The sequence below is a fragment of the Blennius ocellaris genome, assembly GCF_963422515.1.
Source record: "Blennius ocellaris genome assembly, chromosome: 3".
Classification (NCBI taxonomy): Eukaryota; Metazoa; Chordata; class Actinopteri; order Blenniiformes; family Blenniidae; genus Blennius; species Blennius ocellaris.
Window position 1 is genome coordinate 25,809,157 of NC_137652.1, and position 26,795 is coordinate 25,835,951.

Genomic DNA, 26,795 nt, shown 5'->3' on the forward strand with positions numbered 1-26,795 from the left:
ATTTTGCACGTATTGATTGTGAAAGCTGCGGGAACACGCTGGATGTAGAGGCAGGGAGGACAGACCTTGAGGGCAGAGAATTTACAGATTGACTGCTGCTGATTTCTCTGTGTGTGTATGTGTGTGTGTGTGTGTGTGTGCGCGTGTGTGTGTGTGTGCGTGTGTGTGTGTGTGCGTGCCGCAAATACCTGCAAAAATAGTTGCATTCATATCATGTTTGTTTGTTTGAAGGTTCGCCTGTCTGATGGAGCGTGACTGCCTGACCTTCCTTTAGCCTTTTATCACTTTTCTTTGTATTTTTCTGTCAGACTGGGATCTGGATTGTTTCCGGCACAAGCAGCCCGTCGTTGGTTAAGCTGGTCAAGTTAGTGGAACTATAAGGGCAGATCGCACGGGGCTTCATGCAGCCACCTGTCCACACGGCTGCTTCTTTCTACCAAGGATGAGTCAGTCAAGTCTTGACGAGTTCCTTTCTGTCAAGGGGTTTTGAATTTGGTTCCCCACACTGAAGGTCAAAACTTAACTTGATGCACCACCAATTGGGATTAAGTACTATAGGTGAACATATAGTATTTATGCAAAATTTTACTTAACTTCTTAACTTTGTCCCCATATATGGAACATTACAACAGATCTGCTGGTAAACACCACTGAAATGGTAAGGGGGGGAAAAAAAAAATCTCACTGAAAAACATTAATATTTCAAATCTGAGGCCTCGAAGTCCGAGTTGAAGATGACAATACTTCAAGAACTTGGAATGTTTAGCTTATTTTGCCTCCTCAGCTGGATTTCTATGCATAATTGTTCTATAGCAGGGCCGTCAAAAAGAAGGCCCGTGGGCCAAAACTGCTTCACAAGAGACGCCAATCTGGCCAAACCACAGAAAATATTGATTTCTTTGTTGAATATAACATTTCAAAGAAAAAACAAACTTCTTACGAGTGGCAGACACACCACAACACTGAGACCCGTAAGAGATGTTGCCATAAAAGATAGCAAACAAGCATTAGCCTCAAAGTCATGCTGTCAGGGTGAGACTGAAAAAACATGCACGATGCAACATCTATAGGAGAAGCTCTTTTTTGACATTTCACTTTATTTTTGCACCAGAACGTTTTGTCAAAATTGGCTTCATGTTGAAATTGTAGTTATTTTCAGTAGCCGGTGTGAAAATATAGACATTTTCATCACATATACTGTGTGCTGCGACAAAGAAAAAGTTTAAATTTAAAGGTCATCATGGCACTGTTTTACTGGTCCAGCCCACTCAAGATGAAATTGGCTTGTATGTGGCCTGTGAACAAAAATGAGTTTGACACCCATGATCTCCACGACAGACGGGCAGGCTACATTAACAATTTTACCCACAACTTACTGCTCTTTTCTATGATTTTCAACCAATCCCACACTGCCATCCGATTCACCTCCGCTAAAGCCTCCTGCTTTCAATGCAAATCCAGACACATACATACATTTGAAATGACAATCATGAGTTTAAAAGTGAGGCCTGCGGGTATATCTTGTTTTTATATTAATGTTACTGTTGTTTATTGTTTGTATTCTTTTCATTTCCTTTTCTTTTTACGGTCCACTTGTTGCTGCAACAATGAAAATGTTATGTTATGTTATGTTATGTTATGTTATGTTATGTTATGTTATGTTATGTTATGTTATGTTATGTTATGTTCTCTTCAGCTGTCTTTGGAGACATTTGAAGAAAGACAATTGTTTTAAAAGTGTAATATCAAAACAAAAATCATGGGAATGGAAAACTTGAGTATATTTCATTAAAACAAAAACCCCAATCTCTTCAAAAATGATAATAAAATGTAAGAATGAAACATGTAAATCCTGATCTGGACGCTGAGGAATCCTTTGAGCATTCTGCACTCGGTCACACCATATTGTCGACCTTAACACACGAGCTGTAGTGTTCAAGGCGCATAATTATAATCTTCAAGGGTGCTGGGATTTTTGCTAACAATAACACAAGAAGGAATGAATTTAAAAAAGTAGAAGCAAATGTTGAAAAAAAATCACCTCCGATTAAACCATTTAAAAGGCGGTTTAAGCTCACTATTATTGAAAAATATCTAGCTCAGGAATCACAAAATAAAAATCCACTGTGTTCCTTCAAAGGACAGTTTAAATTAATATTTTTAGAATTTTTTTCAGGAATGGCAAAGAAAAACAAGCGATTATAATGTAATCAGTTTTGAGTTTTGAGAATTAATTGTTTCTGCTTTGTTGCTTTATTAGGAGAAGCTTTACTTGTATTATGTACAGGGTTAGGCAAACCCCCAGCCTAAACCCTTCAGTAACAAATTATAAGAACGGACGTTGTCACGTTGAAAAAAATCCGTTTTTTGTTTTGTTTTCCTTTTCTGTTCTGTTGCATCATGCATTTTGATTTACCGAATAAACTACTGCCACTACAACTACAGGATGTTTTACTGCAGGAGGTGGGCAGCAGATGTAGATGCTTCGGGGAGTTTCGGCTACCTGGAAGCGGTGGAAGTCTGCAGGCTTGAAGTCGTTGGGCGAGCAGCCGCACCAGTCCACGATGTGCTTGTATTGGCACTTGCAGCCCAACTTGCGGTTCCAGTTGGTGATGCGCAGGTTGTTATCCACCATGCTCTCACACTGCGCGCTGTTCTCCAGCACAGTGTGGAAGAACGACTGGGACGCGAGGAGCAGGGATGGATATGCAGCAGGGGAGAGGGGGGGGGGAGGATAGAGAGCAAATTAGAGGATTGTATACCTTTTATTTTCTACGGCATCCAATTCAGGGGAGGAAATAGAGTCGGGGCTGTGAGGGTAGAGTCACAGTAACTCATGATAAACATTCAATTCCCCTGCAGAGATCATTCAATTTTCATCCACTACTTGTACGCGGCCGGAAAGTCGGCTTCTACATCTTCACTTTATGATTTTATGTCCCCCTGCACGGCTGACAATAGAGAACAGTGTCTCCGGGTTCTATCAGCGATGCAGTGGAACTACCAAGTCAAATGGCGAGAAGCGGCGTGCGGGCTCCTCACCTCCGCCGGCAGCAGCGTGTAGGCGTAGAAGCGCTTCATGTTGGTGACCAGATCGTCCTTGGAGGTGATTACATATTCAACGAACGCGCGGTTGAGGAGGAACCAGTCGGAGCCGCCGTCCACAGAGATGCCTTCTGGGATTTTACGGTCGCCCAGCCGCCACATGTGGGTGTCGCACTCAAAGAAGAGGCGATCCAGACCCTGCTTACGGATGAACCTAGTGAACACACACACGCACGCACGCACGCACGCACGCACGCACGCACGCACGCACGCACACACACACACACACACACACACACACACACACACACACACGTGAATTCATTTCTGAGTCTAAAAATACTCAAATAAAGGTGAAATTGTTTTTTTTTTGTTTGTTTTTTTAAAGGAACATCATTTCCATAAAAACAAGACCTTTTACTGTGGTTATACATAATAAGCAATTAATTCACCAATTTCTATCTCCCTGTGGACAGATTATTTTTATTCTCAGAAAACAACAACAAATCTTTTCGAGGTTTGTCATAACATTTTCTAGATACTTATAATTTTTTTTTTGTGTTAAACAACATTAAAGACTACTCTGAATATTGGAGAAATAGCATGCGTGGTGATGTAGCGCTTTGCACTCTTGTATCACGGTGATAAATCTCTGGTTTGATTCCGGCCTCGGGAGGTTTGCAGTGCAAATGTTTGGGAAAATCGCTAATTGTTGTAATAAAACCACACATCTGGTGGACAGAACAACACGCTCGGCCCTGTGGGGACTGACTTTGGCTGTTTTTAAAAAAAGTGGCTCCGAGCTCCGTTGTCTTGTAAACGAACACCCGAAGCACAACAGAAGTGTCGCGTTTTCACTTGATCACATGTAAATCTCTCTTCTATGAAGAATACCTCTGATGCTCTTCTGCGTTACGGCAGAATTTCTTCTTTCTCGGCCGTGAATTAGGGTTTTTACACTTGTCAGTGTGCGCTGAACCGAAAGAGGCAGAGGGGTTACTACTGTGAGCGGAGTGTGAGATGGAGGGAGTCAAATTCAGGTCAGAGACGCCAGGCCGTTCCCTCTCGCCTCTAAAAGGTGGCAAAGGCCATTGACGCGATGAACTCGCAGGCACGCGTATAAGTATTCCACCAGAAATGCAAAGAGAAGCATTCAAATTTAAACATTTGCGGTGCATCAGCCATGAATTACCAAGGTGAGCATTGTTGATGATGAATGTTTAAATCAGGAACAAAACGGCTCCACTCTCATCACACAGCAGCGAATAAAACACTGTGACTGCACGCACAAGCAAGGTACTGCTGAGTCACGCTGAGTCATGCCTCCATGCTGGACGGGTTTTTCATGTGCTTCGGGGTATTTTTGCCCACAGTGACGGGTGATGACTGGCTTGCCGCCGGGGGCAGAAAGCAAGGGGGGGGGGCGGCAGGACGGCGTGACCTGACCAGCTCACCCCACCAAGGTTAATTAATGAAGCCGCAGATGGGAGCTAATTGTATTATGATTCAGTAGGAGGCCGCTGCGTGTGCACGGAGGTTATTTCTGTGTGTGCGTGAGCGAGGAGGGTGGAGAGAGAGAGAAACACAGATGGACAGAAACGGCGCACGGAGAGCCGTCGTACCTCGCGTTGTCCCTGCCGTGAGACTTGATGAAGTTCATGTCTCTGTATTTGGACAAGAAAGCCACCAGCTGGTTATTAGTCCTGAAATAGAAGAAAAAAAACACTCAGTTTCACTTTGAACAGATATGTTGGTGTGTGTGTGTGTATATTTATATACTGTATATCTATATATATATATATATATATATATATATATATAAACACAGTTTTGGCTGTGTTATAGCTACAGTTGATTGATTGATGCAAACAATGACATCCGATTAAACTTTTAACTTAATTTCTCGAATGTTTAAAGATTTTCTGCAGATAAAAAACCGTCAGAATACCGTACAGGGGAACAGTGCTCAGTTACCACGACAAAGGCTCTACCAAAATGCAAAAACTTGATTAAAAATCAACCACAAAAGTTGAAACTTCGAGTTTTCATCTCACAGTTAGACACTGACATACTAAACCAGAACTGATTTCCACAAAATGAAATCTTACTTAGCTGAGATTGAATGTGAGCCAAAAAAAAACAAACAACCTTTTGCAGATGCATAAAAAAACAGCTTCTGCACCGTTTTGCACGATGAATCTCAAATGTTCAACTGGACATCGTGAGGAAACACTGAGATTTAAAATCTCACGTTCAGGTACTTTAATCAATCAACTGAAGGCTCAAATCAGGATCACTTTCTCAGTTCCTCCAAGCCTTTAAAGCTATTTAGTATTATACAAAACATTGTGCTTTCCATGATTTTGATGAATGGCTTCATGCTGCTCCTACATTGTAGAGCAGTCTTCTCCCACACACTCAGGCCAGACGGGCTAAAAGCTTTGCTCTGCAGGCTCGGCCCCAGTCAATGCTCCCAACATTTCATCTGTGGAGGAGCCTTTCATGACGGCTCGGCGTGGCTTTCTAAAAGAGCAGCGAGGCTCAAGGATCAGTGGGGGGAGGGACAAGCGCATATTAATGTCATTTTCTCTTCAAGGAGCAATTTCACAGCCTGGGGGGCTTATCTTAGGAGGTCCTGAGCCATAAAGCCTAACTGATGATGTGCTGTACAGACACATGCAGCCCTCACTGTCTCTACTGACTCTCCCCCCTCCCCCCCCCACCCCCGACACACACACACACACACACAGAAAATTTGTGTCAAGCTCCAGATTTGCCACCTGAGTGGTCACCCACCCCGCTGGGTCTAGTTTGCTTACTGTCAGCCCTGTGGCTACCCTGAGACACACACACACACACACACACACACACACACACACACACACACACACACACACACACACACACACACACACACTGGAACTTTGTGCCGTTGTTTCAAAGTGTATTATATTCATAATTTATCCCAACGATTTTCATGATTCTATTTCAGGGAGTTTAAGAACACGAAGCAATATAGCGACAGCAACACTCAAGACAGATGAGAGACACATCAAACATTCATCATCTGTCTCCAAAAAGTTCTCCATGGAAATCAAAAAGCTCCCCAGAGCCGTTCAGCCAGACCTTGGATGAGTTGATTTAGTCGTGCGAGTTAAAAAGGTTTAAAAAAAAAAAAAAATCATTATTTTCAACCACAGGAAATGACACGTATCACTTAAAAACAAAGAAAAAAAATATGAAATGCAACACTCTTTTGTTTTTCAAAACAGAGACAAAGTGAAACAGATTAGAAGACACAATGCCTGCAGCCAGCCATTGCCTCACCGTGCTCCGACTGCTTAAAAGCTGCTGTAAAGTCAATGAAAGAGGCTTTAAAGAAAAAGAAAACAAGGTAAAAAAACAAAGAAAAAAAGAAAATGCATGGAGACTTGTGCAGATGAAAGCTGGGAAACAAGGGGGCTGTACTTTTCTGACAAAGCGACCATGTCACTCATCCCGTGGCCTTTCTGGACACACACACACACACACACACACACACACACACACACACACACACACACACACACACACACACACACACACACACACACACACACACACACACACACACACACACACACACACACACACACACACACACACACACACACACGGCGGATCCCTGTGGACACCCAGCCCCTCCGCTGGTGTGACGGGCTCTGGGACTGCCTTTGAGAGCCATCCATGCGGCAGGACGGACATTATCAGGGAATTAGAGGGGAAATAATGCTTGTCTCCAGTCCCACTGATAACAACAGCAATGGTCAGGGCAGCAGAGGGCAGGGGAGCCCCCCGCATTCCTGCCTGCCACAACGCTGCGCGGTCACAATGGGGAGATGAGCACCATTGTGAGAGCGAAATGATTGCATCTTAAGGAAATGTTAGTGCAGGCTGGACAGTTTCAGCTCGACAGATTTAATAGGATCAATCTACGTAATGTGTTATGGCAAACAAATTACAAGAGTAACTCATGTGGTTGTAGGGTTTTGCAGTCTGGAGAGAGAGAGAGAGAGAGAGAGAGAGAGAGAGAGAGAGAGACATCTGCTTATTTCAACACGTTTCTGTGTGCCGCTAAGTCCATAATGATAATGTAATGCTGATGTGTTTATTCCTGGGGAAGAATGTCTTTCTCTGCCGGATTCCCTTCCTAAAGAGATCAGAAAGGATTGTCAGCTGAAAAACTGCTGAATGGGTCTCAGTTTGTTGCTTGAGGACACTTGAGTGGGACGGGCGCTCGCTCCCGGGGGCTTCAACCCAGACCTGCCACTTTCAAGTTCCACTCTGCAAATACACACTTGGTCAAATCCGAGCTGTGGTTACAAATGCACTTGCTAAGCAAAGATGCAAGAGTGCAATTTGCATATTTTCATATTGCATGGATCGAAAACATGCAGGCCCCCCCCCGCCCCCCCCCCCCCCCCCCCCCCCCCCCGCCTTCTCCCCGGTTTCCGTTCTCTAACTGCTTATTCTTGCTCCTTCGTCTCTCACTGGCATTTCTGCCTCTCGGCTCCTTCTCTCGCTCCATCAATCGTTTCGTTTCCCAACAGATGGGGCTTAAAACCTCCACTGTCAGCCCTTTTCTCAACAACATCACCCTCATGCAAATGAGGAGGCAAAAGAGAGGAAGAAAACAGTGCCTCTGCAAGTGCACTCCCAAATACCTTTAATCAAGCATTGACAGAGGCGCAGGCAGTCGAACAGACGCGCGTACACACACACACACACACACACACACACACACACACACACACACACACACACACACACACACACACACACACACACACACACACACACACACACACACACACACACCTGTATTATTCATCTAAAGCGTCGACAACAACAAACACGGTGAGACTGAACCCGCCCATCGACAAAATACACGTTTACTCCATTTGCATGTCGGCTCCAGCTGCAGCGGCCTCGCATCCAGCTTCTTCTCACCCACTGGCCATTACGGCTTGTATAGATTCAACTGGTGGACATCTGGCTGTGCTGAAGAGATAACTCTCCCCTTAATGGGAGGACTTTAATTGGCTGCTGCAGAGCTGCATCAAAAACCCAGCAGACCCTCAACTCCCAGGACGATTAAAAAAAACAAAAACATCCAACTAACAAAATTTTCTGTGTCAGTGGGCTATTTCCACAACTTCATGTCCAGTTCATGTGGATTTTGTTGCCTTTAATTACACTTTACTGGCTTTCAAGGGGGGTGGGGGTGGGGGCTGAGGGGAGGGGACTCTCGGGCCGTACAATACACAACAGGCCGGCAGAGTCGATACGTATTGACCCCGGGCAATTAAATTGCAATCAGTTCAGCATGTAACCCATTCGATGGAGTGAGAGGAAGGAAGCAGGCACTTGGAAGAGGAGGTGTGAATGGATAGCATCTAAGAAAGCGGAGGTTTTACTCCATTGATCTGTTTGGTTTGGAGTGACTGTATTTAAAGCGAACCGTTAGCCACAAGCGCTCCGGCTACCATGTATTGGATTTCTTCCATATTGGCTGGTGAGGTGACTATTGTGGCGACTGCATCCTGACAGAGAAAACCAATACACTGACCTTTGGTCTATACTGAATGTCTGCAGACATCGCTGTTTCTTTCAGGCCATTTTTCCACCTTCTTTCCAGACAATTCTGAGGACCGGGTCTGATACCTGATGGGGTAGTCGGCAGCACTGAGGTTGATGAAGAAATCCCAGCTCCAGTCCCGCATGGCCAGCAGGTCGGCCATGCTGCGCAGATACATGGTCAGCAAACTGGCTCCGCCCCAGATGGTGGCCATCCGCCACGATGTCACTCTGACGTTGGGATACTTGGCAGCCAGGGCCTGGACCTGCCTGTGCAGGTAGTTCGAGCGCTGCAGTGCAGACAAGGAACAAATATATATGTACATATTGCATGTTAACTGCTGAATCAATCATTGCTAAAAGCTCCATCAGCATGTTAAACCTGCATCTACTGTAACAATATTTTAATTATTTGTCATTTTGAATGAACTGCAGGCAATTGCATTATTATATTACATTATTGAAGCAGCATTAAAAATGTCTGAAACTATTAACTGTAGCCAATAATGTAATAATCCCATAGAGAGAATGGACTTACTTAGGAATAAAATGTTTTTGTGCAGGTTGTTTATCAAAAAGAGGTATGCTCCATGGCACAGGTTTCACATTAATTCATTCAGGATACATATTATGCAGTACACTCTCCCCGTTCTAGTTGTGGATTGTTTTAGGATTCTATTACACTATTAGCAAGTCATTAAAGCATGTAAAATTGCCAAAATTATGAACTTATTACAGATCTCTAAATTATTAGTAAGTATAAGTAAAAAAAAAAAGAATATGTGAAATCTATAACCAGACAGGATCTTTAAGGACCTGTATAAAGGGAAAAGGCATAATTTTGGTGCTTTTGTGTCAAAAAGCTTTTTCTTTTACAAGCACCAAAAACAATGCAGTTAGCATTGTATTGTTGTTACTGTCAAGAATTAAACCACCAAGTCCCAGGAGAACGTGGACTGGGAGTCATGACACTCTCAGGCAAACATTGTTCTTCAAGGATTCAAGGATTCAAGGATTCTTTATTGTCATATCAAAAAAACAATGATACGAAATTTGGACTCAGGTCCCGGTAAGCCAGTAATAAAAATATATAGAGCGTAAAAATATATACATATACAAGAGCAGAAATGTAAAGTTTAAAGTGTTTGTAGTGCAAAATTATGAGGGAGTCTACGGAACATGGCTCGAGTTCACTAGTCTCACAGCTTCAAGGAAGAAGCTTATTGTCCAAGTGTTTTCAGAAATGTGTGTTTTCCTCAAAAAGTTACAACTTATGAACTGCTTTCAAAAAGTTGCGTTTTCACTGTCTCCTGGGCACCGTTTTCATATAAACCCTACCCCAAAACACAACAAAAGTTTTGCTTTATCACATGAAATCGTTGTAAACAGGGCCTCGGTCTTCCCCCTGGCACCCAGATTCGCCCACAATGCACCAGTGCATCACAGGCAGTGGCGGATTTTGCTATGGGCGAAGTGGGCAACTTCCCAGGGTGCAAACTCAACAGGGCGCACCGAGCACCGGTTCAGATATGGTCCCGTGACTCCGCCCACTGTCTGTCAGCTGCTGCGGTCAAAACCGGACCAACATCTTGGCAACATCTAAACTTTCTCTTTTATTACTGAAACAGTTCAGAGAAATGTATTTGTGAAAACAAATAAGCTGTGCAGTTGAGAAGTTAAGACGCCGCCTCGTAGCTGACAGCCTTGTGTGATGCGTTCAGGTGCATATGTCGTATCTGTGGCTCACCTGATCCACGTGTATGTAATAGTAATGGGAGGTGTGGTAGATGGCTTTGAAGAGGCGCTGGAACTGGCGGGACGCTCGTCCGTGGACGACCAGGACAAACGCAATCCTCACTGGTTTTGATGGAACGTTCTCAGCAGAGTCCTCGTCCCACTGGATGTTCACGTTGGCTTTACCTGTGGAGACATAAAGTCCAAATCTGAACCGACCGAAGTAACTGAAAAATCCGTTTTTAAGCCGCGTCTACTTCACACAACGTGGCCTGGGTCCTTCATTAGCGACATATTCAGGGGTTGTTTGCATGTTTGATTGCTGAATCAAATTCTCTTTTTTAATGGAGGTTTTGAGAGGCTGTGCAAGCAGAGCTATTAGTCACTGTATGATAGAGAGCACCTGTAACTGGCTTCCAGGGACAAAGAAAGAAAATGCTAAAGCACAATGATTATAGTTAATAATGATAATTAAATTATATTCTCTCATTAAACAGTGAATGGAAATAGCTAAACAACAGGGTTGCTAAGCAGCACAGTCAGTACCACTTTAATGTGATGATTAGCATTTTCATAATAAATAACTTCCATGTAAGGAGTGAATATTCCAGACTCTGTATAAATGTGATGCAGTCTAACCAGAGGATGCCTGTTTTAAAGCCATGAATTAGAAAGACCTTAAAAAAGAGTTTTGGGAAAAGGCACCACATCAAGCAAAATGCTGTTAAAGAAGTCAAACTGAGCACAGCTACAAGAAAATTAATGAAATAAATGCTGGATGAATGTGATATGTTTAAAGATGTTCAAAAGCATTTGCTAAATGCCGCACAGCCTCTTGTATTTATGACAGAAACGTGTGTGTGTTTTTTTTTGTTATAACAATGGTAATAAAATGAAATAAAAATACTGAAGGCAAGCTGAATAAGACTGATTTTATTCACATGTATCCACATGATTTTTAGTTAAAGTGAGCCCCATGCGGAAAAAATAAGTATAAATAATAATGCCATGATCAGCTTATTATTTATCAAGGTGGGTAATGTTTTTTGCTGTCAGTTTGAAAACAAAGTTTTTTTCACTTATCCATGGGCTTTGATTACCGGTACAATGTTCTCTTTGAATCTTTCATGCACTCAAAAAACAACAACACATCTACACATTTAAACATTGTAAGAAAAGACACATTAACACAACAGCCGATCCACTGCTGGCAAAAATGAAAAAATATTCAACTTGATAGATGAAACTCCAAGATATTTCTGTTTCGCTGTATATTGATGTGTGTTAAAAGTGTTAATAAAGTCAATAATTAAGGTCATTGTTTATTCATGTCCTGTTTACGCTCAAGCAAATGTGCACCTTTTTCTTGTTATATTCATTTACCTTCAAAAGAACCGGATCCAAGATTATGAGGTATTCAATTTTGTCCGTTTATCTGTCCGCCTCTACTTCCTGCTCTAAAATCTCATTATAAAACAGTTATTCTCTCCGGTTTGTTGTTGGTGTTAGATGTTGTCACCTCAGTTTGACCGCTAAAACCCCTACATTTGTTTTGTATAACGAACACAATGCGTGAATGAAAGGTGACTCCAAATAGCTTCAAATCAGTCAGATCCAGATGTGGATGAAGCAGTACAGAGGATGTAGGGATGCAACCAAAAAATAAAATAAAGGGGTGCATCCCAAGTGATGACACACCAACACATGAATATTTAAGGCCTTGCAAATGTCAGATGACCAAAGACAACCGGTCCACAAAGCCATGAGTCACTCCTCTATTTATATCACGATTAAATTACAACTACGAGAGTTTCGGCCACGCGGCAACCACTGAAACCACTGGGACGGGAATTCCACGAAGGCGCCCGGGGTGGAGCACAGTTTGACAATGCGCCATCATTCCTCTCAGGCAAAACTCCCAGAAGAAGCCTGAGATCTCGGCCAGACGACAACGAGGCGAACGCGGAGCCGCTCGGCCACTGAAACAATCCCAGGCCTCTCCGGGGAGCCGCCGCTCGCCTCGCAGAGCCCCATTGTGTGGTTTCATACAACCACAAACCCGCTGGAAAACACCCTCAACCTAAAGACAGACAAATATATATAAAATATGTGTTTTAATTGCCTAAGCAGTTATGCATTGTCAATTCCCCGAACGCGATCACAGACGTTGTTTGTTTTAGATTATTCAGTTATTACAGCAAATGTGCACACGCAGCTCATGAGACGTGTTTGTTCACAGAACGTGCTTTAAGCAGATTAATGACTATAATTTGGGACTCCAGCTCCCAAGAGCCTTTCTGTGGTTTAGAAGCACAGAGAGATGAGGGGAGTGTTTATTCCCTCGGGGCGACAAGGGAAAAAAAAAAAAAAAAAAAAAAAATCCCCTCCTGGATCATTTCTGGGACGTCCTGTAATTACTCTGAATCTAAGGGCATGTGTCCGTTGTGTCTTCTCTTTATGACTGGGGCAAAAAAAAAAAAAAAAGAAGGCCTGATTTGTCTTGTTCAGCTAATCTTATTCATTCAAATTTAAGGGCCGGTGTCCAACACGGCTCTGACCACAGGGGTGAGGTTAATGACACGCTCCCCTGGCTCCAATTGGCCGCGGCTCCTGTCATTCTCTCGCACTCATTTTCTTGGTGCTCTTTCCTCTATCTTTCTGCATGTGTATGTGCGCGCGTGTTTGTGTATGTGTGTGTCTGTGTGCGTGTGTGTGTGTGCGTGTGTGTGTGTGTGAGACAGCTGGGGGGGGGTCTGCTGTGGGCCGTATCAGATTGAACAGTAATTGGTGGCCAGCTAAGAAGGTTCACTGGTTTGCTTTGCACACGGATAATTGGCCAGTCGCTTCAGAAAGCACTTTGAGAGAGAGTGTGCCATGCTAGCTAGCTGAACTAATGAGCACGGGTGTGTGTGTGTCATTGGTGGGGGGGGGGGGGGGGGGGGGTTGTGTGTGTGTGTGTGTGTGTGTGTGTGTGTGTGTGTGTGCATGTGTGTGTATAACGTGTGTTTATCTGTTTGCGGAGCTTCATGTGTGGCGTCGCAGACGTCAGACACACACACGAAGACAACCGCGGGTCCCGTTGCAAGGAGAAACAGAAGGCCTCCTGAACTCATCACACTTCATCATCCTTCCCTTCGCCATCAATCTTTTAAACTGCCTTTCCCTCATCTGCTATCAGCCCACTCTCTTCCTCCATCATCCTGTGTAACTTGGGGCTCTTACCACACCCTCCATCTTAACTGCTCATACGAGAGGTTAGAACAAGAGCCCAGCTTTTTACCCCAAAGGGCTTGTACCGAATTGCATTCGAAAATGTCTTGAGAGATGGCGTCTGCCGCTGGAACACATGCACACAGGCAGGCTCGGGGATGTAAATCACAGCGACGGCTCTGATTCATGTGACTGAAATGAGAAAATTCAACTCGGCAGCACCGATCTGCAGGGTTGTGTTCTTTAAATCAACCGCGCCGGACGGATGTAGCGACACAGCTTGACCAACGAGTCTCTATTGTGACCTCTGTCTCCACAATGTGATTATTGCGATAATGATATGATCGTTTTCATTTCGGTTTCACGTTTTCGCTTAGAAAAGGTCGGCGTGTAAAAGTACACAAGCGTTTTACGTTTACATTCAGGCCAGAACAAAGTAAAAGTTTTGTTCGCCATTCCAGTCGGAATCACATGTTTAAACCAATGTCTACTTGTTTCACACGCCACACGGTAGCATCGATTCGGCGCGAGCCAACATTTCTGCTCCCGCAACCAATAAGCAACGACCAAACAATCAGCGTCCACATCGCCAGCTAACATGCTAAACGCTCCACTAACTCCAGCCAAAGCCTCAAGGACGGAATACCGATCAAATCAAATTGGACAATTTTCTGCTAACAAGGTTAGGACTTGAATTGGGAGGAAGAAGCGAGGAGGGAAGAGAAGGAGAGATAACGCGTTGGCAGGCGGCGGGCGGGCAGACGGAGGGAGAGAGAAGTGATTTAATTTAGCTGTCGTGTTGTTACAGCCCAGCCGCCAGGGGAAAGCCCTTTTCAATTTCTTTGTCTCTTTTGATCAAAATTGTCAGTTTGAGTGGGGCGGCGAGATGCCGTGTGAAATGATGGGAGCTAAGTCACAGACAAAACGATACACCGGCTCCTCAGAGGGGGAAACACAAGAGAAGTTGCTAAGTCGCCGCCTCAAGTTAAAAACAACAGGAGCGAGTTCTGCAGCGGTATCTGGCGGGAACAGACGGTATGCATCGTATCGTTCTCCTCCTGCTGCCACGCTGGAGTTCCTGCGTTCGGTCCGTGTGTGTGTGTGTGTGTGTGTGGTGTGTGTGTGTGTGTGTGTGTGTACGGGATGTTCATTGAAACGTGGCTGCTGATGCATGCTGTGCGCTCATGGCTGCAGCCGCAACAGATTTTGTTTACAGAATCTGCAACCAGACTGCAGATGTCCATAAATTCTTTGGAAGGAAAAAAAAAAAGTGTGCGTGCGAGTGAAACACACAGAAGGACTGGTGTTCTGTGGCCAGCTTGACAAAACAAATGAAAACTGGAGACCAATTTACAGAGAATACAGCAGCATCCCAATGTTCTCCAACAATTTACTTCAGCGATTACACGTCAGCAAAACATAAAATCTCCAGCCTTTGAGGAGAAATCGTAATTACTTTTACAGGAAATATTTAACCACCTACTAATGCCTGGTGGTCAAAGTCCAGCTTCTGTGTTTAGCCCAGTGGCCAGTGCTTGTTTTAACTTGTCTCAGAAAGAGGCCTGTACAGTTTACAGGAAAACATGCTGTGAACGACGAGGGGACGACAGCTGCTCTAATGACATTTATCTTTGTAATCCTGATACGAACATCACACCAAAACAAAATTGACATTTGAGCTATTGAATTTTCCAAGCATATTGATTATAAAAGGTTATGTTATTGTAAAATGTGATTATTGAACATTGAGGTGGGGGTAAGATTGAATAAGAATGACCCGTTCCCTTTTCACACATGTTAAACGAGATACATGCGGTATATGTGTCTATGTGTATGTACAGAATAGTAAATATTCATCTCAATTGGTGTGTGAATACATTTATTCATTCTATGTATATCATTCATAACAATGTAAATGTCATGTCTTTTTGTATGTAATAGAAATACAAATACTACTACTACTAATGATAATAATTTCAAACTATTACTTAGTTATTCACCATGCATAATAAGCATCAACCCAGGATGGGGGGGGGGGGGGGGGGGGGGGGGTATGTATCACTAAGATCTTTCCTTTCTATAAACCTACTTCATTATCAGATTGGACACAAAATGTATTTTAAAATCTAACACTCTGGATTATGCCCACTTTGGACCGCACAACAAGACACACACTGTCCATGTTGCCTTCATGAATAATGAATGTTGAGTGTTGTGTGTGTGTGTGCGTGTGTGTATGTGTGTGCGAGCGCGTGCGTGCGTGTGTATACCAAATGAAATCAATGTACTATACAACTTACAATGTTATTTACTACTTCTGAAAAAGGTTTGTTTACGATTTGGGTCTGTTTTTTTACGCACTATGTTTGATAACTTCCTCCACCAACACATCCAACTTTGTGTTTGTGGGAGCTCAGCGCTCTGCTCAGTCTCTCCACGGAGAACACAAGCAAGTGAACACGAAAACGTTTCCAGCACCAACTTAATTTGAATTCTCATGTTTGCATGTGTCGCCACTCAGAGTGTAATTACAATTAAATCACACTCCAAGAGAGAGTGCAACATATTAACATGTGAGTAAATTCGTCTGAGTAAATCAGGCCTTTTGACTCACATTTTGAAGCAGACTTCCTGTGTCAGGAGAAGCACTGCATTTCTGTTGATGCTTGGCTCATTATGTGCTTCACATGAAAAGATGTTGTTGTTAACAGCTGCTGGGATCCATTATTAAAAAGAAACGCTTTTACTTTAAACTATGGTTCCAATACATTCATATATAATTCTTCAACTGTTGCACTTGCTAGATAAATATTAGATATAAAACCTCACTCAATTTCTATGATGGCCAAATATGTGCTTTTAACATCGTTGCGTTTTAAAGGGTTTTAAAGACTTACCCTGACAACTGGGGTCACATCAGTGTTACACCACCAAACTCTCGGTTTCAATCTCTTATGTGTGATAATTCCAGATGTATTCCTCGATCAGCATGGATGAACCAAACCGACACCTACTATCTTTATAATGTCACACTGAGCCTGACAGCAGAGGAGGCTATTTTCATATTTTATGTCACATTACGCGGTTTGCAAGAGTTGCAATGGGGACTCCACTCCCAAAATAAACATGAAACCAAGACGACATTGGTATGTTGTTGAGATTAAATAACCAAATGGATAGTTTTGATTAAACAAAACATCTCAGCTCAGATGTCAAAGTTACATGGTAGTGAATCAGTAATGGGGGTGTTACAGTCGCGTTCCGGTTAAAGCATAATTTAAAAAAAATAAAGTCAAACTATGATGTGTCAAATGCCCTAAAAACCTATTTGATCAATCAACTTATCAACTCAAGGAAACTGGGCCACACGTGAGGAGACAAATGTTTTTGCCAGTTTGAAATGTTTGTGGTGATTTCTCATCAAAGATTTCTGCATTTCTTTTTATGGCCGAGCTCCACGCGCTGGATTAAAGCAGGCGGCGAGTGAAAAAAAAAAAAAAAGATGCCACATATTTTGGATTGTTGTTTGCTGCCAACACTGTAAATTAAACCTGATCCAAATCCATCCTGACTTCCAGTCGAGTGCCAGTTAAAATCCTCAAGTTCAAACCACAGTTACTGCGTACGTTGCCACGAAACCAAAATGTTGTGAAACATTCAAGATTAAAGCGTGCTTTTGCTTCCAGCAGACAAAACATAAAAAAAAAAAATAATTTAACAACCCACAGGATCGCTTGACAGATATTGACCCATTCACTGTTGCACTTTTTGTGACCGTGTCGACTCTTGAACTAAAATTAAACAATCAATCACTTTAATTGTGATGATGGACTCACCCTCCATGGGACAATAGCGGCTGACCTTCTCAGGCATTAACTGGCCCTCCTTGTGTCTGCAGTACACTTCAGCGATCTGTTGCCGGCACTCTTTGCTCTTGGCCCTGGACAGAGCCGAAATGGCTTCCTTCCCGCTGATCTCGCACTTGGGCGGCTGGTCGTAGGTCACCTCCAGCGTGGCTGCGGTCGCCTGCCTCCTGTGGGGGTGCTGGTGCCTGTGCTGCGGCTGGGCCTGCTGGGCCTGCTGGGCCTGCTGGGCCTGCGAGGCGCGGTAGTGGTGCCGGTAGCCTTGACCGCCTGCATAGGACACGTTGTTGCCGACTGCCAGCGGCTGGTGGCCGACGGGCAGAACCTCGTTTGAGCCGCGGCCCAGACTCTGGGAGTTGTCCCGCCAGGCCTGCTGCTGGGCATGGGCCTTCTCCTGCAGGTGCTCCCGCTGCTGCTTGCTGCTGGTGGCGCTCACCGACTGCCGGTGGGGCTGCGAGCGCGCACCAAAGTTACTATTGTCTATATTCTCAAAGTCTTTGGGCACAGAGTTCTCGTTGTTGCTGTCGACTCGGCTTTTCTCCTTCGGCCGGTGGGAGTAATATCCATCCTGAATAAAGAGAGTGGAAACAGGAGGAGGAGAGCGTTGGACAGTGAGGAAGAGGAGGTGGGGTTGGGGGGGAGAACAAACAAGAAAAACAAGATCAGAATTGAGTGAGCACGGTGCATATCAAGTGTCGGATTAACAATCAATGTGGCATGTATGAGTGGGCAGCGCTGCATTGAACCGTGAGGCATGAAATGAAGTAGCAAGGTATTGAGTGTGAGGAGTACAAGGTGCAACCTAACTGGAGGTGATGCAGGGCTGAGGGCTCTGCCGCTTCGTGCCATCATCAGATTAGCCTCGGTTTCAATTAAATTCTCCCTCAAATGGGCCCAGCACTCCGTAAACAGATTACCAAGAAGGGATAAAGGGCAAGAATATGTGTGTGTGTGTGTGTGTGTGTGTGTGTGTGTGTGTGTGTGTGTGTGTGTGTGTGTGTGTGTGTGTGTGTGTGTGTGTGTGTGTGTGTGTGTGTGTGTGTGTGTGTGTGTGTTGTGTGTGTGCTCGATTCACTTTTCACTGGAGCCACACGAGAATATGACGGAAATGTAGTGATGTGGCATGTGACTGGAAAGGCTGCAGTTGTCACAGTGCCGTGTGTCTGCATATATGAGATAGAGATAGTGTGTGTGTGTGTGTGTGTGTGTGTGTGCATGGTTTCTACTCTTTGCACGCATTTGAATTGTGGTCTGACCCACCTTGTGGTTACAGGACTGCGGGGAACTGTATCGACCCTAAAACATTTCAAAGGAATTTCGGGGAAATAAATACTTATGTTAAGTTTACAATTTGGCACTTTGTGCACGACTCACTACAGTTGTGTACAACACTTGAAAAATGCACGCTCACGCAAATAAATTGTTTTGCATGAGCACAAAATTGAACTTTTTGTTTGTGTGCATTCTTCTGGTGATTTATTAATCACGGCATGACGTGAAAACAGCAGCTTTTAAATGAGGGCCGATCTGAAAGAAACAATAATGCAAGTACAAAAATGTGGAGTTGGGCATGTTGATGGAGGAATTTCTCAAACATGCTGGATCGTTGGAGCAAATAAATAAATAAAGAATAATCACAATCAGATCGACGATCTTTCAAAAAGTTAAAATTTGAGGTCAAACTGAGAAGAAAAACGTATAAGTCATGTTGAGCCAGGAGAGGAAATGACTCATCAAATTAGGAGCAACATTTCAGGTGGAGCCATTTGGACTATCTTTTCATTTTCATTGATTTCATCCCTCTGTCAGTACGTGCTGTTTGTAAATCAGCTTCCACACTTCTGTGCACATAATGTCATGTTTGCAGTAAATCAAAAAATGTTTTTTTTTTTTTACCTTTAGAGTAAGAGCGTCAAATAATAAAACCAAAACTGGCCTCAAAGCCATGCAGTCAGGTTGACTTCATAAAAAAACCTCCCATAAAGCAACAGCTATAGAAGAAGATGATTTTTGCTAGTAGTTGTTTGGTTTTGCGAAAATGTTGACATTTTCATCACAAAAAATAAATTTTTTTTTAATTTAAATGTTATTATGGCACTATTTTACTGGTCCAACCAATGAAAGATGAAATTGATCTGTATGTGGCCCCTGAACTAAAATGTGTTTGACACCCCTGATTTAGTGGATTATTCCCTTTGCTCTGATAGTTGATGAAGAATGCATTATGTCATGATAAAATTATTTTTTTCCTTCTGCTTGAATAGGTTGAAAGTGAAAGAGCGCTACAGAGCAAAGCAGAAGAGGTAAATGTGGCGTTGAGACGACGTGTGAGTTCTGCTTCCAGGTTTCCAGGACTTGGTACTGTTTAAAAAAAACCAAACAACAACAAGTAGGAAGGCTGTCTGACGACCATACTGCCGTCGCACACCTCGCTCGACACACAAGAGGAGCGGCGGAGAGAAAAAAGTGTGGGCGGGAGTGCAAGGGGTGACGTAATGACACACAGCAGCTAAAGACAGATAAAGCTCATGAAAACAAGGGATCCCAGATGTATTTTCTCCATTTGCGAGACACAAACAGCCCGAAGAAAGAGGGGTGTGTAGGTGTAATATGAGGTAGGTGGATGCAGGAGAGGTGAGACACACGAGGAAAAGAAGCGAGGTGCGACAGTGAGCCAGCAGCGCAGCGTGGAAATGCCTCCGTCGCCCTGAAGCGCGGGCCCGTTATCGGCCCATCAACCTTCCCTCCCTGTAAACACCTTGTACAGGCACAATTACAAAGGTGTCCGGATGACACACTCGCACAGTCGGAGAGACGGGAGCGGGGCAGTGATATTATAGCGGCGAAACAAGAAACAAAAAAAGCTGGATCAAACACGGCGAGGAACAACACTTTCATTGTCGGCTCGCCTTAAGCTTTTGATTCTCACAAGCCGGGACAGCTCTCAGCGTATTGCCTCCCCGCTACGTCCATCTGACTTCCCTTAACTCCCTCCTCTTCCTCCTCTGCCCTTCACAGTCCTCTTCACACATGCCGATTCCTCCCCTCCGCTCCACTCGTCTCTCATCCCTTCTGCTCCACATCTCGCTCTGTTCTCTCATCATCCGCTCCCCAGTTCACATCTCTCACACCTCCTTTTCTTCCCTCTTCTTTCCCACTTTGCTATTCTTGACTTCATCTCCTTCCCCCCCTCCTGTCATAACCCCACTCCCCTTTTCTTCTCCTCCTTGTCTCTCCCTCTGCCTTCTTCACCCCGCCAGTTTAAACAGTCCATGTTTGTCTGAATGGCAGAACCTGCTAATCCTGCGTGTAACAGCTGCTTAGGCCAGTGATCACCTAAAAAGAAATCCCCACTCGCTGAGTTTCAAAGGGAATGCTTTCAGGGGGCTAATCCAGGCACTGCAAGTCACTGGATGTTTGCAAAGGTAATATGAGTCTGTGTGCATTCACGATTATAACGGCTTTTTTTTTTTGCGTTTGTGCGTGCAAAACTCTACACTTGACTTGTGTTTGTGTTTAAAAGGAGAGCAAGAGAGCGGGAGAGGGAGTAAAGTGGATGCAGCATGTGTTTGCCCTGGAGATACTCCCGCTTTGACTCCCACTGTGAGAGAGATGAGAAGATGAGGGACACAGTTAATTTAGAAAAATGCCCAAGTGAGCAAAGAGGGAAAACAAGGCCAGAGTGTTCCTCAACTTATCACCAGACAGATACAACATTTTAGCCCGAGGTGAAATGTTTTATGCACTTTTTCATTCGTTGTCACAAATATATTAGACAAGTGGTTGTTTTTGTTGATACGGTTTGGTCAGTATCACGAGTGTAGACAAACCTTGTTCTCAGGTTCTTCATCAGCAAGCCGGGAACAGATGAGGTTTGCTTGAAAATTCTTAAATACTTCTTTTTCTTGGCTGATTTGGGAAGATGTCTGAATTTTCCTGGTTGGGATTAATTAAGCCGGCTGAGTCTGACTTGATTTTCCAATGTTAGAACCAACTAGTTTGTTTTTGAAAATGTAACCTCCAGCCTTTATCTGCCTTCATCACACTGAATACCTGACCACAGTGATGCTGCCATGAAAGCTTGTGACCTCATCGCTATCAAACTAGCCTCAATGCCACGCTGTCATGGTCAGTTTGTGAAATCATGCATAATCCAACAGCTACAGGAGAAGATTTTCGGTGCAAATTTCACGGTACTTTGTACCTGAGAGTTTCAGTAAAATTGACTTAATGTTGAGGCTGTAGTCATTTTCCTTAGTTTTTGTGCAAATATAGACAATATCCATCTCGTATAATGGACACCACAACAAAAAGAAACTTTAAAGGTTATTATGGCACAATTTTAGCAGTACGGCCGACTCAAGATGAAATTAGACTGTTTGCACTACTGCACACGAGCTAAAACAATCGTTTTTCTCCCCATTGTTTTTTTTTTTTTTTGCCCATCCATCGACACAGCAGCATAAAAATGACTCAAAACGATGTAGTACATATACCAGGCCTATAGTGGGTAATGTAACTCTGCAACAGACCAAAAATAGAGAAAAAAAACACGGGGCATGAAAAAAATCCACATATCCAAGAAAATCCAACATCTTGCCCTATTAAATCAAATAGCATCAGTAGCTTCTGTAGAACATTCTGGAGCATGTAGTCCAACATTGTTGTAGTTGTTAAGTGATGTCATGGGCTTATTGGGGTGATGACATCATAATTTTCAGCAAATCTAATCTTGCCCATCCACATGTCAAAGCTGAGGTGGCGTTTTAAAATGTTGCCACTCTGGAACATGTTTGAAAAAAAAACAACCCCTAGTTTTCAGGCTCCTAAAACGCTGCGACATGTGGATTATCGTGGAAAAGCAATGTGGTTGCATGAAACGGCGTTGTCGTGTGGACAGGGCCTTAGTGTGACCATTTCAACTCAAATACATGTGTTTAGGAAACCAGAATGAAAAACAACTGAAGCGCACACGAGAAAATCTCCCAAACAGAACATTCTCTAAAAGCGGGAGCACCAACCACTGCACTGCCTGTTTCTCCACGTCGTCATTAACAGTTCATTTGGCTACTGAAATAGTTCTGTACACAGTGTGACAGCTTGATGGAGTCATTTTGAGTGGAGATTTCTGTACTCAAGGCTTCCACTTAAAATGCATCCCTCGTGGACATAACTGCTTTCTTTTGTGGAGGACAAACAATTTGATTTGATGCAAATTAATTGCACAACAGCTGGCCCCACGCGGCCCGATGTGGAAATGAGTCGTATTTGTAAGCTTTGCACAGAGGAGACTTCTCTGGATGAACAATCGTCCTTCTTCCTCCCCCTGCAGCTCCTCCTGTGAGCAAAGGACCGCGGTAACTGTGTTGCTCTTTAATCTCGGGGCCCGGGCTCTAAGCAGGAAGCGGTGGGGCACAGAATTAATAGCGGTGGCGGCCATTGGAGATAGGGACTGCGTGGGGCTGTGGATGGGGGCGGGAGCTCGGGGGAGCCATCGATTGTTATGGGGGGGGGGATACGTAGTCTGCTCCCTGGGAATGTCGACGAGGCCGAGCCAGGAGTGCCTGGCATGTGGCGAGCTGGTGGTGAAGCACACACACACACACACACACACACACACACACACACACACACACACACACACACACACACACACACACACCACACACACACACACACACACACACACACACACACACATTCTCCCCGAGCTCTGCTGAGGAGCGAGGAAGAAAGCAGAGGGGGTAAACGTTAAAATCATCCATCACTGGTGGGTACATTGAGAGAGCGGCCTGTGGAGCCGGTAGTTGCAGCACCCCCTCTGGGGATGGTTTAGTCCATTTCTCAGTACAGAGCTGGCCCTTTCCACTTTCTCTCATTTCCTCTGCCACAGGGGGAAATATTTCACCTGTCCTTTTTCTCTCGCTCTGCCTTTCTCTCCATCCTCTCCCCTCGCCCGCCCGCCCACTCCCTCCTGAGCTCCTGTGCAGCAGAGAGAGAGCTGAAGAAAAGAAAAGAAAAAAAAAAAACAACAACACATATCTCTCTCTCAGCACCTGTCCAGCCCCCACCGCTCCTCCGCCTCCTCCCCTTTTCTGCCGTATCATCCCTCGCACCAGGAAGGAAAGCAGTTCATCTGCCCCGCCTCCTCCTCTCCTCCCAAATGCCATCATTTACTGTTGCAGTCCCATGGGAGATGTGAGGGAGAGCAAGGTAGCAGCACATATCAGTTTCACCCCACCCTCCCAGCCCGCTTCCTTTTAAAAGACATCATTCCTATGGGGCCGGGTGGAGATAAGCTACTGCGTGTGCCAGCAGCGCGCACTCCGTCAACACAAGCTGGTGCATAAACAGCGACGCACGCCGTCCAATCACAATGTACCAAAAACGCACAGTTTAACGGGGCGATGGTGGCTATGTGCGAGGACGAGGAGGAGGAGGAGGAGGAGGAGGAGGAGGGTGCTGGGACGGGTCGGCGACGTGAAGGCCGGCTTCTGCGCCGACCTGCCTGCCATGTGGCTAACGAGCTCAGATTAATCACCTGAACTGAATCCCCACAATACTCTGAGCGAGAAGTGGCGTCTGGCGTGACGCGGGAGACGGATACACTGACAGACTTGGTTCACAGCTGCTCCGGCACCTCAGGACACTCGGTGGAGAAATGAGCCGGGGTAGAGCGGGCGCAACCCAAATGCTCAGTGACTTCATGGAAGCCTTATCAATCAGCTGGACAGATTGGGGGACGGAAGATGAAGCTCTCTTGTATATTGGGAGTCGAATTAAAGCAATCAAACGCTCATAAAGATTGATGAAGTTTCACACAGTGGACTGCATTTCAATGCAGCTCAATAACAAAGTGCCAGGAGCAGAGACTTTTAAAAGGTGTTTAACTGTGGTTACACAACAGCAGGAGCAAAAGAGCAGGAAGCCGGCTAAATGAAATAAAAAAAATAAAAAAAGAATCACTCCGATATATATGTCGCGATCCATGTGTTTGGTGGATCCCACGGGAGCTTGTTCTTGTTCGTTCTTGGATGCATCTTGCACACAGTTTTCTGTCTTCTAGTCATGAGTTACTGCCACCTTCCCTTTTCTTTTCCCCCCCTTTGGCCAATCCCTTCAACCCCCTTTTCTTTTCCAGAGGCTAAAGCCGGAGAACGCCGGTCACATGTAATGTAAGCGTGCGTGTGTGCGCGGGCAAATGCGTGATTAGTGGCAGCTCTGAATGAACAGTCTGGGTTTGGTATGCACAGAAGCCTCTTGTGTGCCCTGTGACAAGCCCTGCAGCTAAAGAGTTGGAAGTGGAGTGTGTGTGTGTGTGTGTGTGTGTGTGTGTGTGTGTGTGTGTGTGTGTGTGTGTGTGTGTGTGTGTGTGTGTGCGTGCGTGAGCACAAATGTGTTACAAATATCTGGGAGAGACAGAAACAGCGAGAAGAGCAGGGAATAAGTTCAGCTTTCAGAATAGGAAATGAAATTTGAAGAAAGGATGCACCAAGTGGAAAGAAAACAAGATATTTGACGGGGAAAAAAGGAAAAAAAGGGGGGGGGGGGCTCTCGGCAAATTTTGATAAATACACAAATGAATGCAATCTGTTGCTACTGGTTGAAAGCAGTGAGAAGAGATTAAAGACTTTGAGAGATCATGATCCGAGGGCTGCAGCTTGTCGGTTTACACCAAAATCTGAGAGCAAAGGTGAACTGGCTGTAAAATGTTCATTTCTGTCCCGTGGACAATTCTGTGTGTGAATGTTTTGGTTTACTGACGCAACTATAAATGTTTACTGGGAGACTAACAGAAGTGGCAAATGACATTTTGAAAACAATGTCCTTTTACACTGAAACAGCAGAAATGCTGAAAACGATGTAATTTATCTGTAGGGCCACTAGTGGGTGCTATTTATATTTGTAATAAAACTCCACACACATGCACGCAGAGAACAATACACTATAAACATTACCAATGCGGATACACAGATATTTGTATGGACGGACGACCAAGTTGGATTGTTATTAAAGTGACTGTCAACTATTAAACTACCAAGTCCCATAAGATAGACTGGGACTCACGACACTCTGGAGGAAACCGTTGTTCCTATTGTCCATCGACTGAGCATGTGCAGAACAACAATTTACCACGGCAGCAGTGCGCATGCACAGTACCACTGTTTCTACATGAAGACGGAGCGTTTTCGAAATGATGCATTTTCAGCGGCTTCGAGTGCGAAAGTACCTTTAATTTACTTTCCGCACTCTGTCCTCCTTAAAATCTTCAAACTGGCTTGTGACTTGTTTTAATCTCAGAATGTTAATAGTAACATATCTATACAGATGCGGACAAATTTGAGAATACCAAGAATTTATGTTTTTCTTTGAAATATAAGTATTTTAAATTTTTTTTTTTTAAATGACAATATAATTTCATTTGTGACCCGCCGCCTTGAGAGAAGTTGCTGAATCCACCCTGTCAACTGCAGTATTTCCACAACGATAGTGTGTTTGCACAGGTGATGTGCGTGCATGAACTGCATGGTGTAACGATGAAGTAAAAAAAGCTCATCTTTGGTTATTACATTGGCAGGTGAGTGTGAGTGTGGGTGACCCTGGTTTGAATCCCGGTTGCATCAGGAAAGGCATGTAGAGTATATTAACCGGTGCAGTCTACGGTGCAAGTTGCAATGACTTCCTGTGGCCAAGCCTGCAGATTGAAGCAGTCGAATAGACACCGGTTGTGTAAAAAAAAAAAGCAAGATCAGTATTTTTACTATTAGCAGAGATTTTATTTTAAGTATCTGTACTTCCACTTACATTAAAAATGGGAATAATTTCCACAAATCTGACAAAAAACCCCCCCGAAACTTCATGACCACAGACAAAAGGAAGCAAGAGGTTCCTCTTCTTCAGCTGAACTCTGCCTGGGAAACTCACCCACAGATACATGGCAGGATTCTCATGAGTTGAGGCGGATTCTCCGGGGAATTTCTGCAAGGCCACGGTGGAATTAAATAACATTTTTGCTTCTCTTTCGATATGTTTGCGTTCCTCTGCAATCCTTGCACCATACCGTAATCTTCTTGCAATGCTTTTCCCCGCTAAGCTCTGCTTTTGTGCATCTGAAAACACTGACGTTCTTTGATGGCCGGCTCATATATGAAGCCCCCACCTGTGCAACCTGATCCGAATCGACCTCGGCAATCAACCAGATCTGATATTTAAGACCTCAGGTGGTTATTACTTCAGTTCATTATAACTCTTTTCAGACTGTGTGGGCATGTACAGCCTGTGGAAGGACTGACATTTCCCCGTCTCTCTCTCTCTCGCCTCGTGGCT

The 26,795-nt window shown here is 44.3% G+C and overlaps 1 protein-coding gene across 1 annotated transcript in view; it reads right to left on the reverse strand.

Annotated features, from left to right (window-relative positions):
- The window catches only part of xylt1 (xylosyltransferase I), a gene marked incomplete at both ends in the record, with an annotated part of 92,035 nt that overhangs the window by 20,090 nt on the left and 45,150 nt on the right, over positions 1 to 26,795 (reverse strand). The window contains 6 exons of the mRNA XM_080518275.1: positions 2,504 to 2,680; positions 3,043 to 3,259; positions 4,668 to 4,748; positions 8,749 to 8,951; positions 10,409 to 10,581; positions 17,442 to 18,036. Of these exons, the coding sequence (XP_080374401.1) occupies positions 2,504 to 2,680; positions 3,043 to 3,259; positions 4,668 to 4,748; positions 8,749 to 8,951; positions 10,409 to 10,581; positions 17,442 to 18,036 (1,446 nt within the window). The remainder of the gene's footprint in view (positions 1 to 2,503; positions 2,681 to 3,042; positions 3,260 to 4,667; positions 4,749 to 8,748; positions 8,952 to 10,408; positions 10,582 to 17,441; positions 18,037 to 26,795) is intronic.